Source organism: Diprion similis, chromosome 12, assembly GCF_021155765.1.
Source record: "Diprion similis isolate iyDipSimi1 chromosome 12, iyDipSimi1.1, whole genome shotgun sequence".
NCBI lineage: Eukaryota > Metazoa > Arthropoda > Insecta > Hymenoptera > Diprionidae > Diprion > Diprion similis.
Genome location: NC_060116.1, coordinates 3,283,689 through 3,297,720, shown reverse-complemented (window position 1 = coordinate 3,297,720; position 14,032 = coordinate 3,283,689). Strand labels below are relative to the sequence as shown.

The 14,032-nt window shown below is 36.6% G+C and overlaps 1 protein-coding gene across 1 annotated transcript; it reads left to right on the top strand.

The window, feature by feature from the left end:
• The first annotated feature begins 343 nt into the window (after positions 1–343).
• On the top strand, positions 344–12,926 carry LOC124413264. The gene is made up of 6 exons (XM_046893731.1): positions 344–654; positions 7,234–7,429; positions 8,428–8,659; positions 10,212–10,368; positions 10,667–10,807; positions 12,474–12,926. The coding sequence occupies exons 1-6, from the start codon at positions 543–545 to the stop codon at positions 12,707–12,709; spliced, it is 1,074 nt and encodes a 357-aa protein (XP_046749687.1). The 5' UTR covers positions 344–542; the 3' UTR covers positions 12,710–12,926.
• Positions 12,927–14,032: the final 1,106 nt, after the last annotated feature.

The window sequence follows — 14,032 nt, the reverse complement described above, 5'->3', positions numbered from 1 at the left end:
TGACGTCTCTTTGAAATGATCCAAAACTCCTCCTCATCACATGCACACTGACGGTCTTCTCTTTTCGCTCATGGAGCATCTCAGGCTGCCCAAGTTGTGAAAAATCATTAAATGTACCTGCACTAGGTATCAACAGTAGCTATTCTTCCGCAAGGCTTATGAGAAAAGTGTTTCAAACCATAATACTGGAACCGAATCCCCGAGTTTATCGCCATTCGCTTGATTTCTCACTCAGTCTTCTACCTGTAAGTAGAAAAAGGTATGGTTACGAAATTATCACGATGTCGAGGGTAAAAGTGGGAGAGTGGATTACATGGTCCCAAGACTTGGCTGCTCTGCAAGTTCTTATGCTTCAGTCACTGACTCTCACCGTGGAACGCGTGCCGCCGATAGAAACTCGGTTCTGACTATTCAAGTGACTGTTTTCATTCGCGTTTAGCCATATTTGCAAGATGCACCGACGGTTCCACGCATGAAACTGGGAGAAGTTCGATATTCACCGAAATCAAAATCACTGCGTCAGCGATCAAATAGCCATCATAATGGTCGAGATGACTAAAAATTTTTCGTTTGATTACGAGCACAGTCAACATCTCATCATGAACGAGTCCTGCGACTGGAATCTGGTGCCTAGTGCGGTGGAATATATTGAGAGTGAGTAGTTTCTGAAGTTGCAAATTAACAAAGGAAAAACACGAGTGGATAAAACAACTATAAAGGGACTAGATTTAGTAGATCCATGGTTCGATACACTTCTACAACACGCTTCTTGATCATTACTTCCTGGTTACGTATGTGTTTAGGGGTTCAACGATCTCAAACATTTCTTGAATATTTGTGTGCGTACGTTTCTGCGTCATGTTTCATCTAACGAAAAGGAATATAAATAATGATAGTGAAAGATCTAGGTTTCTCTTGCCTTTCACGGTGTAGCTAGCTCCATGGCTGAGATCCGATCTAGAATAAATCGCGAGTTGCGCAGAACGTTCAGCAATCCTTGAATGCGTTTACGAGTTCGCACAGCTAACTTGCAGCCAACTACCTGCTGACGTAATTCCATACCATATAACGGAGAAAGTGCAACCTGATGCATCGCTCGTTCTTTCCGCAGAAATCTGTGTTGTCGTGTCGTTGAAAAATATAGAATGCTCAGCTATAATAATGCTATTAACTGGAATAAGTTCGTTGAAATTGCAGTGAAAATCTCTAATGTTTTCTTCAACTTCTGGACATTTATAATAATGAATCAAAGAATTCTGCCACACCTATTTGATAACATCGATGCATGCAAACACCGTCCCATTTGGTCATGAACCAACGTCAAATCGCTATCGGAGCTTAGCGTTTATGCAAATATACTCTTGACGCAAATCATTTCCTTTAATTAGCGTGTAGTTAACTGAATTCCATGCGAATCACTTTGGCACTGTATCAAGCATTACATGTTCAGTTTATCCAACGATGTCTCAAGGCTTTGCTTTCATAAGCGTTTCTCGCGAACGTCTCACCGAACTTGAAGACACTTTTCAAGAATACACTCTACAGTTCCGGTTCACGATCATCGAGAGTTCCGGAGTAACAGCAACTCCTGCTGATCTGTGTATAGTATTAATTCTAAGATGAACTTTTCTCACGCTGGAAATCATTCTACACTTACTGAAATGTCAATAATCCGTAAGAATAATTTGCTAAGTGCGATGTCTTGTGTTTACAGAAGCGTTCGAGTAGCACTTGACATTCATTTTCGTCTTCGATGTAGTTAAACAATGATCTCACGTTTAACAATGATTCGCAGCAAAACACAGTTTTTGGCCCCATGGAATACACGGTTTGAAGATTACAATAAACACTTCCGGTACACCATGGTAATGAATACTTAGAATTTACCGAATGGCCGCGTATTGATCATGAACAGCGGAGCCGTGATTCCCAAGCATCGCTAGAGGCCATTACTATTACCCAACGTGATTCCTTCATACTAAAAGTGCTCATGTCTTACACCAACTCGCTATTTCTTTCATTAAAATCTTCACGAAGTTGTCAAAATACGTTTTACTTGCAATTTAACTGTAGCGTACTGCTGTCTCAAATTCCATGACTGATTATTTTATTTTTTTCTTCTTTTTTACAAGCAACGCAAAACACGGTTTACCTACTTTCGAATAAGAATAATCAAACCCGCTTAACGTCAAAGTGAAATGTAAAAGTTTTGCCTGGGGTCTGAGTTCACAATAACGTGACACTCGTTTCTTGAATTCTGTTTGGTGATATAGAAGAGCTGTTATAACAACTCGGAACTCGGAACTTTAATTGCTTACAGTAAATCGTGTGTTTAGACTCACGTCCACCATATACGTTTAGCACACGGAGGAAATAAAAAGAAGATTTCAGAAAAATAAAGATGCAGCTTTCCAGTCTATTTTGTTCTCCTTCGCGAAGTAGAAACAAACTTGATAATAGAAAATGTGAGTTTTACTATTCTGCTAGTAATTACAATAAAAATTTTCATGATCAAATAGTCAATTTCTCTTCAACGAGATATTTTTCTGCGAACTACTGAAACTTTTGCCTTGAAGCAATTGAAATCGAAGATCACGTCCAAGGAGCAAATAATTTCATCGAGCAGAGTCAGAGATCCGTTTATAACTGGTTATACGTCAGCACACTTTCCATTGAAAACATGAGTGCATGAACCAATCATTTTTTTTTCTAAACAGTACCTCTACAACTGTTGTAATGTGCCTGAGGTGATGCAATGTACATTAACCTGGGCTAACGAAATACTCGTAGCGTATAATTCAGCGAATGACAGCGCTTATTCATCCTCGCTGTAATCACGTTGCTAATTATTGCTGAATAGCGATGAAACAGCAGCAAATAATGAGGATATTTCTTGCATCAAATCGAACCGGCAATTCGAAGTGTGAAAAATTCAGCATTGCAAAATAAATAGCTATTTATGTGGCATGCCCGTAAACCACCTGTTTTTTTGGCAAGGATAAAGATTTCAGGACGAGCTGAAGGCGAGCCGGAAGCGAGTACTGAAATTATCCGAGCCAAAAAACGGTTTACGGGCATGCCACATACAATATTTTTTACGGTGTGGGCATTGAAAAGCAAAACGAAGAGTGAGGTTATGTCGCGATCTGTTCGACGAAGCTACTTTATTCGGCAGTTTGGGATGCGCACTTCGAACTGCGCATCAAAACTCCGGAATAAAGACTTTATTCCGCAACTTTGTTCGCTGCCGTATAAAGCGTCACTTTACGGAACGAAAACTGCCGCAAAAAGTGGAATTTTCAATGCCCATGCCGTAAAATAAGTATTTATGTTTTCTTTTGCACGTACAGAAAAAGTATAAAATAGAGAAAATGAGTATAGATGTTTCCGAGGCTTAGTTCAATTTTCAGATATTCGAATCACCAGAAATGCAATTCTAATTTTTTTTGTTGCTGCGATTCATGGAGTAGATACTTTTTCTGGCGTTTTGACTGAAGAGATGTGTGATTTGAATAGTTTCTTTTGCTAAGGTGTGATGTCTAGAGTTTTCCTGTTCGTTGCTGAGTAAAGTTTGAGTCATAAAAACCCGAAATACCACCGAGTGTATTCTGATCCCAAAATTTCGTTAATTTTTAACAATTTTCAACAACATTTTTAATTTTTAACAAAAATCGTATTCAAGTTTTTCACTCAAATATTGCAGTTGCTGGAAAGTAGATAATTGAATAGGTGTTGTAAAAACATTACGTCAGTATGATCTTAGCAATACTTAGATTGAGTAACGATTGTGAAGCCGTGAGAAACTACTTAACTTCAGCATGCTTATACAATACACACAGTATCTAGTATTTTCCGTCATAGGAAAAACAGTCGATTGCATTGATCCAATCAAATGTAAAACTGTGATTGTTCGCAAAATAAATTGTGAAAAGGAGTTTTGATTAGATAATACGATGGCGCCATTTTTTCAGCAATTCAAAACTTGAATATCGATCAAATTTTATTGTAATAGTAAAAATCGCGGTATCGGTTCCAATCGATTCACAAAAATGTAAGATCCTGTGGCTCAGCGGCGAGATTTTTCCTCCAGTGCTTTTCAGAATCTCCTGATTCTTTTTCCAGAAATATTTATAGTCCCTGTGCTCTTGAGTATGTGTGGACAGTATCCACCCTGAAGGAAGTAGGTAAGAAGAATCAGTACTCAAAATAGAAACGAGGAAAAAACCGTAAGCACAACCGACTATAAATCTCTCATCGACGACACATAGCTTGTAAATGCAAGTCACGTTTACTACCACCAGTTTCCATGTGTGGGACCTTTTCGACTCAAAATTTTCGAAATTCCCACAGTTTTTTTAATATCAAGCCATCACTGGTGCAAGATTTTCGCAAATATTGACTTGTGGTTCATAAGTTATTACATTGGATCGGCGTTTATTCTTTGGACCATACATTTGATTGCAACGACGCATTTTGCGATGTACTTACTCAAAGAATCGAAGTTAATGCAGTGCTCTCGTCCATACAGATAATTTCATCCCGTGATTGTCACAGACGACAATTTCAACGCAGACTCTGTGAACCAGAACGTTAGCCACGTGGCTACGCGTTCAGCGAAACTCATCAATCCCACCTAATCAGCCGTGGTCCATAACTCTCTATGACTCTCCACACCCCAAAATTCTCGCTTTCATGGGCCAGAGACACCCGGTCACCCCACGCTCGTATTTCTACATACCGGGTGCTCGTTGTAACACGCAAACACCCGATGCATGCTGATGCTGTGGTCACTTTCAGTAATAGCGAAATTTTCCGTGTGGCAGTAAAGGAGAGTTTGGAACTTGAGAAGGTTGGTGAGTCGAAGTTGAACCCTTTCGGTTGTTTTATTATGTTACGAAATCGTCAAACACTCACAAGGAGTATTTTTCAAATTTGTAAATTCCTGTAATTTCTTGAATATTATGAAAGAACATGTATACTAAACTTATAGACAAGAGTTCAGACATCTAATTTTCATTTCAAATTGCTTAAAAATAGTCGAGGATCTAGGAGATTCATTCTGTAACAATGTCCTTTATCAAATAGAAGAAGGGGTATGTACAAGAAATTCGTTCCAAAAATTTCAAGCTATTTATTTCCAACTTAAAGAACCCTTGGTCTGAATCCAATACTTGAAATTGGCCTGAATATTTATAGTGCTTATAGAATAACAGAAATAACGATTGTCTTCGTGGTTTCAACAAAGCAAAACGATCATTTATTTTCAAACACTGCATCGATATCCATAAGCAAAAAGAAAATCGTTCGGCTCTTTTTTATTCTCAATGTCTCGTTCCGTCGAAAATTTAAGAAGCTGAGAAAACCCAGAGACTTACCAGTCACGGTGTTACGCCCCTCTTAAACCAGCGTCACTTTCAGGGGAAATATTTTTGGGTTTCTAAGAGCGAGAGAGGGACTCTTAGTTATGGAATGCCAAGGGACACCCACCTTGTGACCAGATAACCAGATACGAATATAGCAAGACCACGATACTTTTGAGGGGCGTCTGCTGCAGCCTCCGGCAACGAGTCCCCAAAGAGTAGCCAACCATCCCTCATGGCACGTTGTATACTTGTACAGATCGATGAAGAGTCCATTCCTAATCTCTAGTGGGTTAGTCTCACGTTTTTGTCCAGCTTTCAAATCACGAATAAAAACCATTGAGAGAAATAAAATTTAATTAGTAATTTTTTGAAAATAATTTACATTCTATTGTTGTCGGTATTGTAAGTTATATTTTTAACGTTTGAATGTTGTTTATTGAAAACAATGAGAACAACGCTTAATTGCGTCAACTTTTTTTTCGCAGAGAAAAGAAAAGATGTTAATATCCATTTTAATCGATTATCCTCAGATGTAAAGTTAGATTTATGGCGGGTGAAAGAAACTTGAAACCACAAAACTCCCTAAGCCGGGTTCAACTTTTTACTTGATTTATCCCAAAATCATATCGCATTTCCGATAGGCTTTTTTTGTGACCGATCGAGTTACTTTTACCATTATCTATAAAATTTGACAAAATCAGAATCCTGATTGGACTTACTTTTCAAAAGATTTCTTCAGCTGTTATTACGCTTGTCGAGGTTTAACCACCTGCATTCGTTCATCCGTTACGAGTCACTCGGTTTAATAGGAGAGTTCGGACGAGAAAGTTACAGACTGATTCATTCCCCGTGTGAAGTAATTTTCAGAGAAAAGTTAAGAGAGAGGCAGCAATATTTAGGCCTTGAGAGTTCGCTGCTTGCGTCAAAACTCAACGCGACTCTCTTCGCTTTGAAGATAGTTTCGATTCTTCGCCTATACTTACACTCACGTCCTCGTCTATATATGTGTTTACGTTACACGTTTCACCGGGCAACGACTTTGGTTGATACAGCACTGTTGTGCAATTCCAAGCAACTTCGCAATATTCTATGTATATATGCGTCATTGCTGCATATGTGCTGCGTCATTGGTATCCAAAATTATTGTCATTTACTTGTGAAATGGTTCGAATTCGATGGAACAAAAGCACCAATCCCTTTTGATTCTCATTTTCGCACAAAACATTATTTTTATCAATGGATTTGTGAAACGCTTTCAGATTATTTGATTTTGATTGAGTAATTCCGCGAATGTTTTTCGGAAAAATTCACCAATTCAGGTGACTATAAATTTGTGTTCCAATATCGTAGAGAAAATCGATATTCCGCCAATGGTCTTGTTTAATTTGTACGATTCCGCCATAACTTGTGCAATCGGTATTTCAGAATCCGTATTCTATTGTAACAAGTCATTAATTTACTGGCCATAATACGCTCAGCTAGATTTTTCGTTGCCTTTATTATTACAATAAATTGCATTACCAACAAATTTAGTACACCAACGAGTCTTCTTTCAATAATTTTCTTCTTAAAAAGTCTGAGGTAAAGAATTGATAATAAATTTTCTGCGACAAAGCTGAATTAAAAAATGACATACTTGACTGAAATTTTTTTTCAACATAAAACTTAGATATCGAGTAGCGTGTTTATAAATTTAAACATGAATCCAGACAGTAGACTTTGGTAAATAAAACCGAGTTCGGATCAACTAATCGGTGATCTCGACTCTCAACTTTCTCATTCTATACCTGAGAATATCTAATCCGCCTTTCAACGGATTACGACCAACGCGTCAGCCGGTCACAGCACGTCATAATTTTTATAATTTCAGGTTTGGGATCGTTCGGGGTTGGTCTGATCGGCGTGGGTTCCGTGCTCACCGTCCTCACCTTCTACCTCATAGTAGACGCCGTTTACAACATCACATTGCAGAATGAGACGGTTGCTTACAAGACCAACTGTCTCATCATACTTTCCATCTACCCAATCGCCAGTCTCTGCAGTCTATTAGCCACAGCCATGCCCAGGTGAGAAAAAATTCGACGTTGAAGCCGCGTTTAATAGTTCGTGTCGATTTTAATATCACCACGAAAATCTTTCGCAAAACCCTGAGGCAGTATTTGGAAATAGTGAAAAGTTGTTTATTTCCAAAGAGTTATGCGGTTTGGAAATATACATTGCTGAAATAATTTTTCGGATAACATTATTCTCTGAATCTGATTAAATTTCATGATCGAATTTTTGATTTTCTTCATTTTCTTTTTCAAACTTCATTCTACCTATCGAATAGATGACTTACAATTTTTTTTACCGTCCAAAACATTTTAAAAATAATCAAAAGATTATGTCTGATATGAATCGCAAACTTTTTTAAATTCCGGATAAAAAAAAAAAAGTTCCAGCTTATTTTCTTAGCTCTCCAAAGTACCGAGCACTTCACAAATTTCAAGCCAAGATACCTTGTAGACTGATTAGTCGTTACTTTGTCACGATTTGTATAAATTTGAATGTTTTACAAGGAAAAATTTTTCCTCCCACATTTGGTAAAATATTGGACAAAATTTTGAAATGAAAAAAAAAATAAACAAACAAAACTTACACCAAGCGGATAATCCATTATTATCTTCAATCTCCACCAGCGAGTTGAGTTCCTTCGACGTTGAGCAGTTTCCTCCGTGTACCTAGCAGCAAACATTGACACAGCAACAGTTACACAACAACTTTTGAGGGATTTGTCGGCTTGCCTCTGGATTAGTGTTGACTTAGGATTTCGTTTGTTTTTGAGGTGTGGACCAGCGAATTTCAGGCCCGAATTACGAGGCGAAGTAAAAGTTTCTTCTGGGGAATATAGAATCGACTCTAGCTGACTTCTTCGGGGTATCAAAACACGCACCGAGTTGGTTCAAAAACTCACGCACACACCTCGGCCCTAATGGGGGTTGACAGTATTGATTAATAGGCAACGGTTAGCGCCCTAATGGTCCCCGACATCGGGATCTGACTCTTTCCCTTCTCTGTCACACAGGGCCCAACTGCTGTCGGAGAGCCTGACTCAGATATGCCTGACGGTCTCCCTTTATCGGCTGTTTCTTCTCCTAATTGACTTGGGGCACAGAAGCGTCAGTAAACCGCCCCCCATGCTCCTCAAGGTTGGGCCCTGCTGCTGCTGGCCTTGTCTACCCTTCCCCAACCCTGAAATGAACAGAATCAACCTTACGTGGCTTCGGCTGTGTGTTCTTCAGTTCACCATCGTTCAGGTTAGTCTGATTCTCATGCAGAATTTGTGATACGAAATGTTGAAAACGTAATTTTATAAGAACTCTCGGTTTTTCAGACAAGAATCATTGTTTTTTCGGTTTGTTCTCACGTGCATAATCAATTAAAAATATGATAGTCGTACGAATAAGAATATTCTATATTTGACCAGAGCACAGCTCATTGTAAGAAATCAGGGCTTCGTTTATGACTGTGGCCTGAAAGTTGAAAGAAAAAAATTTATTTTCTTACTAAATGGCTAAATTTTTATAAACCTAGAATGAAAATTAATATATTCCAAATACGAGATGAAATTCCCGCAGATTTTCAGGTTTTTTTCCAGGTGATACCAAATTCCCTGATTTCATAATTTCCATGAATACTGGACACCCTGATAATGTTTCTGATTTCGGTACCAGAATGTTTCAAATCGTTTCATTATCGTCGAAATATCAAATTATTTTGTTTATACTCGACTCATCCACAATGTTATTTTTTATTTTTTTTTCTTTCACCTGAAGCTGGTTTTTCCTCTTAAGTTTTTTCCCGAAAGTTGATGTGTCACATCTTAGCTCTCGATGTGTGGCATTTGGTGGGACGAATTTCGTGAATAGGACGGAAATGCTTAACAGGAAAGAGGGAGAAGCGCGCGCTCGTCGATTCATTCGATTTACTATAATATGATTCTTTGTTGCGGCCTACAGTTGTTAGCGAGACCAACGAACACCAGCATTTTCAAAACGTTTGAACAGAAAGAGAGAGAGAGAGAGAAAAAGGGAGAAAGAGAAAAATTGCACTCGTTACCGAGATTAGATGTTACTCATTATTTTTACCTATTGCGAGACTCGCTAAATATTTCTGGTTTTCTCTCTTTCTCTTCCATTTTGAACTACATCTCTCTCTATTATAATTGATTATCATATGAATTGTTGATGTAGCTAATATAAAATAAAGGCCAGACAATTATTTTTATTATGTTTATAAGATTTTTTTGTATACTTTATATTTTACTTTTAAAAATTTACCGTGCATCCATGGTACGAAAATATATTCAACAATTCAAGTCATAAGATCATTCTAAACCTCGCATATATAGGAATAATGATTGAAATTTTTTCTTCGGAGCTCTTGTTTTATAATTAGTTTAATTTTTGACAACTTGTTCTCTTCGCTTCGTGCTCATTCTAAATTTCGCAAAAAGTTTCCATCAAAAACACTGTGTGAATACTAAAGTACAGATTCAATTCAGCTGGGTATAATTTCAGACAAGTGTTCTCAAACTTTTACGCGCTAATTGCTTCACTGTAATTTACTGCAGAGTTATACGGAGTGAAAAAATTGAGGGGAAGTTTCAAAGGCTTGCTCACATAGGCGGAATAATACATGTTCAAACGTTGGAAGATCAAATGAAATGAAAATATATCCACATATTTATACACGTTATACTCCCTAGGTGATCACGGAGAAATTTTTTACCATGATTATTATTTTCAAATACGAAACTTGTTTAAAATTATTGCATATGTTAGACTAAAGCATCGCCGAATTTTACAGGGCTTAACGAGCTGCGTTATCCTCTTCTTGGATGCGGAAGGATCTCTACTTGCACGAGTTTACGGAGCATACTTGCAGCCAATGGCTTTGACTAGTCTGCTTATTGGCCTCTACGGATTAACTGTGGCAACCAAAAGTTTGCAGGATTGCTCTCCAGGTAATTTAAAGTGTTTATAAGGTCAAAAAACAAATTATTCGCTGTATAGATTTGCCGAGAACTTCATCGTTGAATTTTAATCGCGAATGAAATCGGACTTGAAGCTTTTCAAAAGTCTTTGCCAAAGTTAGTAGGTAAATTAATTTTAATCCACTCCAGCATGCTGGTGAAATTGCAAGCTAATCAAAATTACTGCAATCCAAAAAAAGTTTTCATAAACAATCGTGGCACAAAATTCAATCCAATAATTTCGGCTTTATTCTTACGTCAGATATCGGAAATCACTAATCTTTTTCAGACCCATCCCTTCCTCGCAGGACAATGGTGTGTCAAATGGTTTTACTGTTTTCCAAACTCCAGGGATTCATCGTGAAAAGCCTCCCCAGCGCTGGGGTCTTTCCCTGCCACCCTCCGTTAACACCCGAAATTTATGCTAACCGTGAGTAAAAGTTTATCACTTTTATTACTTTCGGCTGTCGCGTTCGGTTCCTTTCAAAATAACTCGTAATTATCCAATTTGACACGAGGCGACGCTTATTCGAGCCTAAAAACACGCTTCCGCTCATGGCGGTAACGTATGTAACAAACTTACGTCCTGCATCGTCTAATTTTCTCTGAAAAGCCAGCGAAGCGAAAAGTGTTCAAGTGAGTAAATGAGGAAACCCTCGTCAATGATTAACGTCTCAGCTTTTATTAATGCCGGTTTATTTCATTGCTCGATTTAAAACGAGTTCGTATTCATCACCATTTGTTCTCAAACATTTATTTGGAATAAATTTAATAAGCCTGTAGTGATACATAAAGATTATTTCGTGCCATTTTCAAAACTGGAATGAGTTTTATTCAGTTTCATTTGGGTAAAGTCAGTGCTAATATTTTCCAAGATGGCTTTTATCAGTGATTATGAATATGAGTTTTGGAAAAAATTGGAGGAACATTAAATTTTGACGTTGTTAAATATTTTCTTGCACAAAAATCTAATTTTGAAGAGAAAAAAACCAGTTTTTATAAACAATTTTTTTCCAAAATTTTTATTCATATTAACAATTCATCGATATAACATATTTTATTAATATCGATAGATATCAGTTGAATAAATGGCGAAAAAATAGATTTCACGTTTCAAAATGGCCCAAAACGTTCGTCAACAAACTTAGAATGATTTAAACTGCCTATAAATAATTCGCAATAGTCATTCATACAAGCTTGCAACATTGAAGCAATGAAAAGAATTACACCGCAGACAGTGCAAGTGTCAAAAGTGTATTGAAAATACGTGTTTTTCAAATCACCACATATTTAGCAGCAATTAGCTCTCCGCAGAATTTTCGCAAGTAATTCTCTGCCTCTTTCCCATGTGTCGAAACGTACGAATTTTTTCTACTCGATTTTATATCCATGTAAAACTGTACTATTAATTATTTTAAAATAATCCGTGAAGAAGCTGGAATAAATGAATGAGAAAATATAACATCTTGCTAGGAACTTCTCATTATCAAAAATAAAATAAAACTTATAATCTTTCGAAGGATTGGTTTTTTCAAGTGACAATTAACCCTTACGTTGCACGCTGGGGTCAATACGACCCCACGATATGTTCACTGTGAATTGCATACGAACAACGTCAAAAATAGTCTAATTTAATCCAAAATAAATGAGGAAACATCGTGAAAATCATTAATTCATCCTTTTCCAAAAGTTCAACTACTCTCACTTAAATAAGTACCTTTTATTTTATCGCGCAGTATCTTCAAATTTTTTTTTTCTTTTCCTAAATATCTGTGTCTTAAGAGCTTTGCAGCCAATTTTCAGCTCAAACTACTTAAAATTCAGTGATTTATGATTTTTTGAGTGGAACGATCTATTATGAATTTTTGTTTTCCGATTCAAAATTTCATTTTCACGTAATGATTTTCGACCTGGGGTCTCCAGCGACCCCTATAATATGAAACTGTGGTATTAAACACAGAATATGAGCAAAAAACAAGGATTAATGATCAAATAATTCATTCCAACAAACAAAAAAATTATCCATCATTTAAAAAACAGTCTAGAACAAAGTCCACGTCAGAATTTTTCAACGATTCTTTCTTCTATAATTTTAGTAACCTACAACTTCCTGATGCTTATCGAGATGATGATGCTGGCCTACGCGGCTAGGAAGATATACGTGAAGGTGGAGGGTCGAACCGAGGAAGCGGTGATAATTGAAACCTGCGTGACTAAAAATATCCTGGTTCCGGCGGAAGTCAGGGGTAACAATGAACTGGCGAACGTACAACATCCGGTACCGATAACCGCACTCACTACATCCGAAGACGTTCACTCTCGCGTGCCCTAAATAGCTTTTGAGATCTACCGAAAAGCTTAGGGTAGGAAATATTGACTCAAATTTCTTGTTTTTCTTTCCCCACGGACTCTGGAAAAACGTTCGCTTCCGGTTTCCGCATGCAGCTCGGTTAATTCCCTGATTTCGCAAATGTGGAACTGCAGGCGTTAGACTTGAACGGACAAAAAGAAAACCAAAACACAAATGAAAGATGATCAATCTGGACTATCTTCATCGTGATAATTCAAGTTCGGATCAAGCTAACTTAAGTGAATGGAATTTATCAGCAACATATTCCTGGTGATATACGTAAAAATATTTTTTAGACAAAATGGATTAACGTTAATATTAAAAAAAAAGATTTCGTTCTTCAAAATGACTTCTATAAGTCAAAATGTCAAATGTCAAATAGTCAAAATAACTTCTATATCTACTTCTATACATTATTGTTTATTATTTTGAATTTTCAAAAAAAAAAAAATTTTCTCACCTCACATCTGAAAATTATTTTTATTTACTTTGGTTACAATTACAAAAAAAAAAAAAAAAAAAAAAACCAAAAAGATTTAGCGTATTCGAGTCCGCGAAAATTAAGTGTATTTCTTTGAATACCCGTTTTGCCCCCCCCCCCCCCCCTTGCCCCCTCTAAGTAAATTATTACATGTATAGCGAAAGAAAAAAATGACAAGACTGTACGTACCGTGTTATAATTAGTACGTATAAACTAATTACTTTCTGTAAATAATTTAATTCGTCTAAACGAACCTTATGAATAATAAATTGTTTAACTTGCACACGTAATAATATTGATGTTGGAAAGAAAAATCCAGCGCAAGTGTGTTTGTGTATATATATTATAAACATATATATTAGGGTGGCGTGAAAAAACCTACTGTTTTTTTTTTTTTTGAGTCTCGTGTGACAAAATGTTAGCTTCTGATGTTTCAAGAGCCAACTCCAAAAGACAGTTTAAAACAAAAATTTCTAAGAGGTCGCTCCACATTTTTTAAAACGTCAGAAATCGTTAAAAAACGATTTTTTTCTAATTTTTTTTCTCGTTACGGTATAATTTTATAGACAAAAAAAAATAAGTTTCTGAAAGTTTCAGTGCAAAATTTCAATTTTGAAAGGTCGCTAATAATTTTTTTTCAATATTTTGGTGCATTTCTTTAGATCTTTTCGAACGACCTTTTAATATTCATATTAAAATTTCATACATTTTTTTTCTTTAATTTGGTAAGAAAGAATCGATAACAATACACCACGACATGAATTAAAAATCGAACAAAATACTGAAAATGTAATTTTTTTAATTTAATTTTTTGACGAATTTTG

What these genes read in the sequence shown, in the direction of transcription:
- LOC124413264 (XM_046893731.1), top strand. Translation starts at nt 543, where the DNA reads ATGGTCGAGATGACTAAAAATTTTTCGTTTGATTACGAGCACAGTCAA. An exon ending in TTTGCAGGATTGCTCTCCAG is followed by an intron (nt 10,369 to 10,666) that starts GTAATTTAAAGT and finishes AATCTTTTTCAG; the next exon opens with ACCCATCCCTTCCTCGCAGG. An exon ending in ACCCGAAATTTATGCTAACC is followed by an intron (nt 10,808 to 12,473) that starts GTGAGTAAAAGT and finishes CTATAATTTTAG; the next exon opens with TAACCTACAACTTCCTGATG.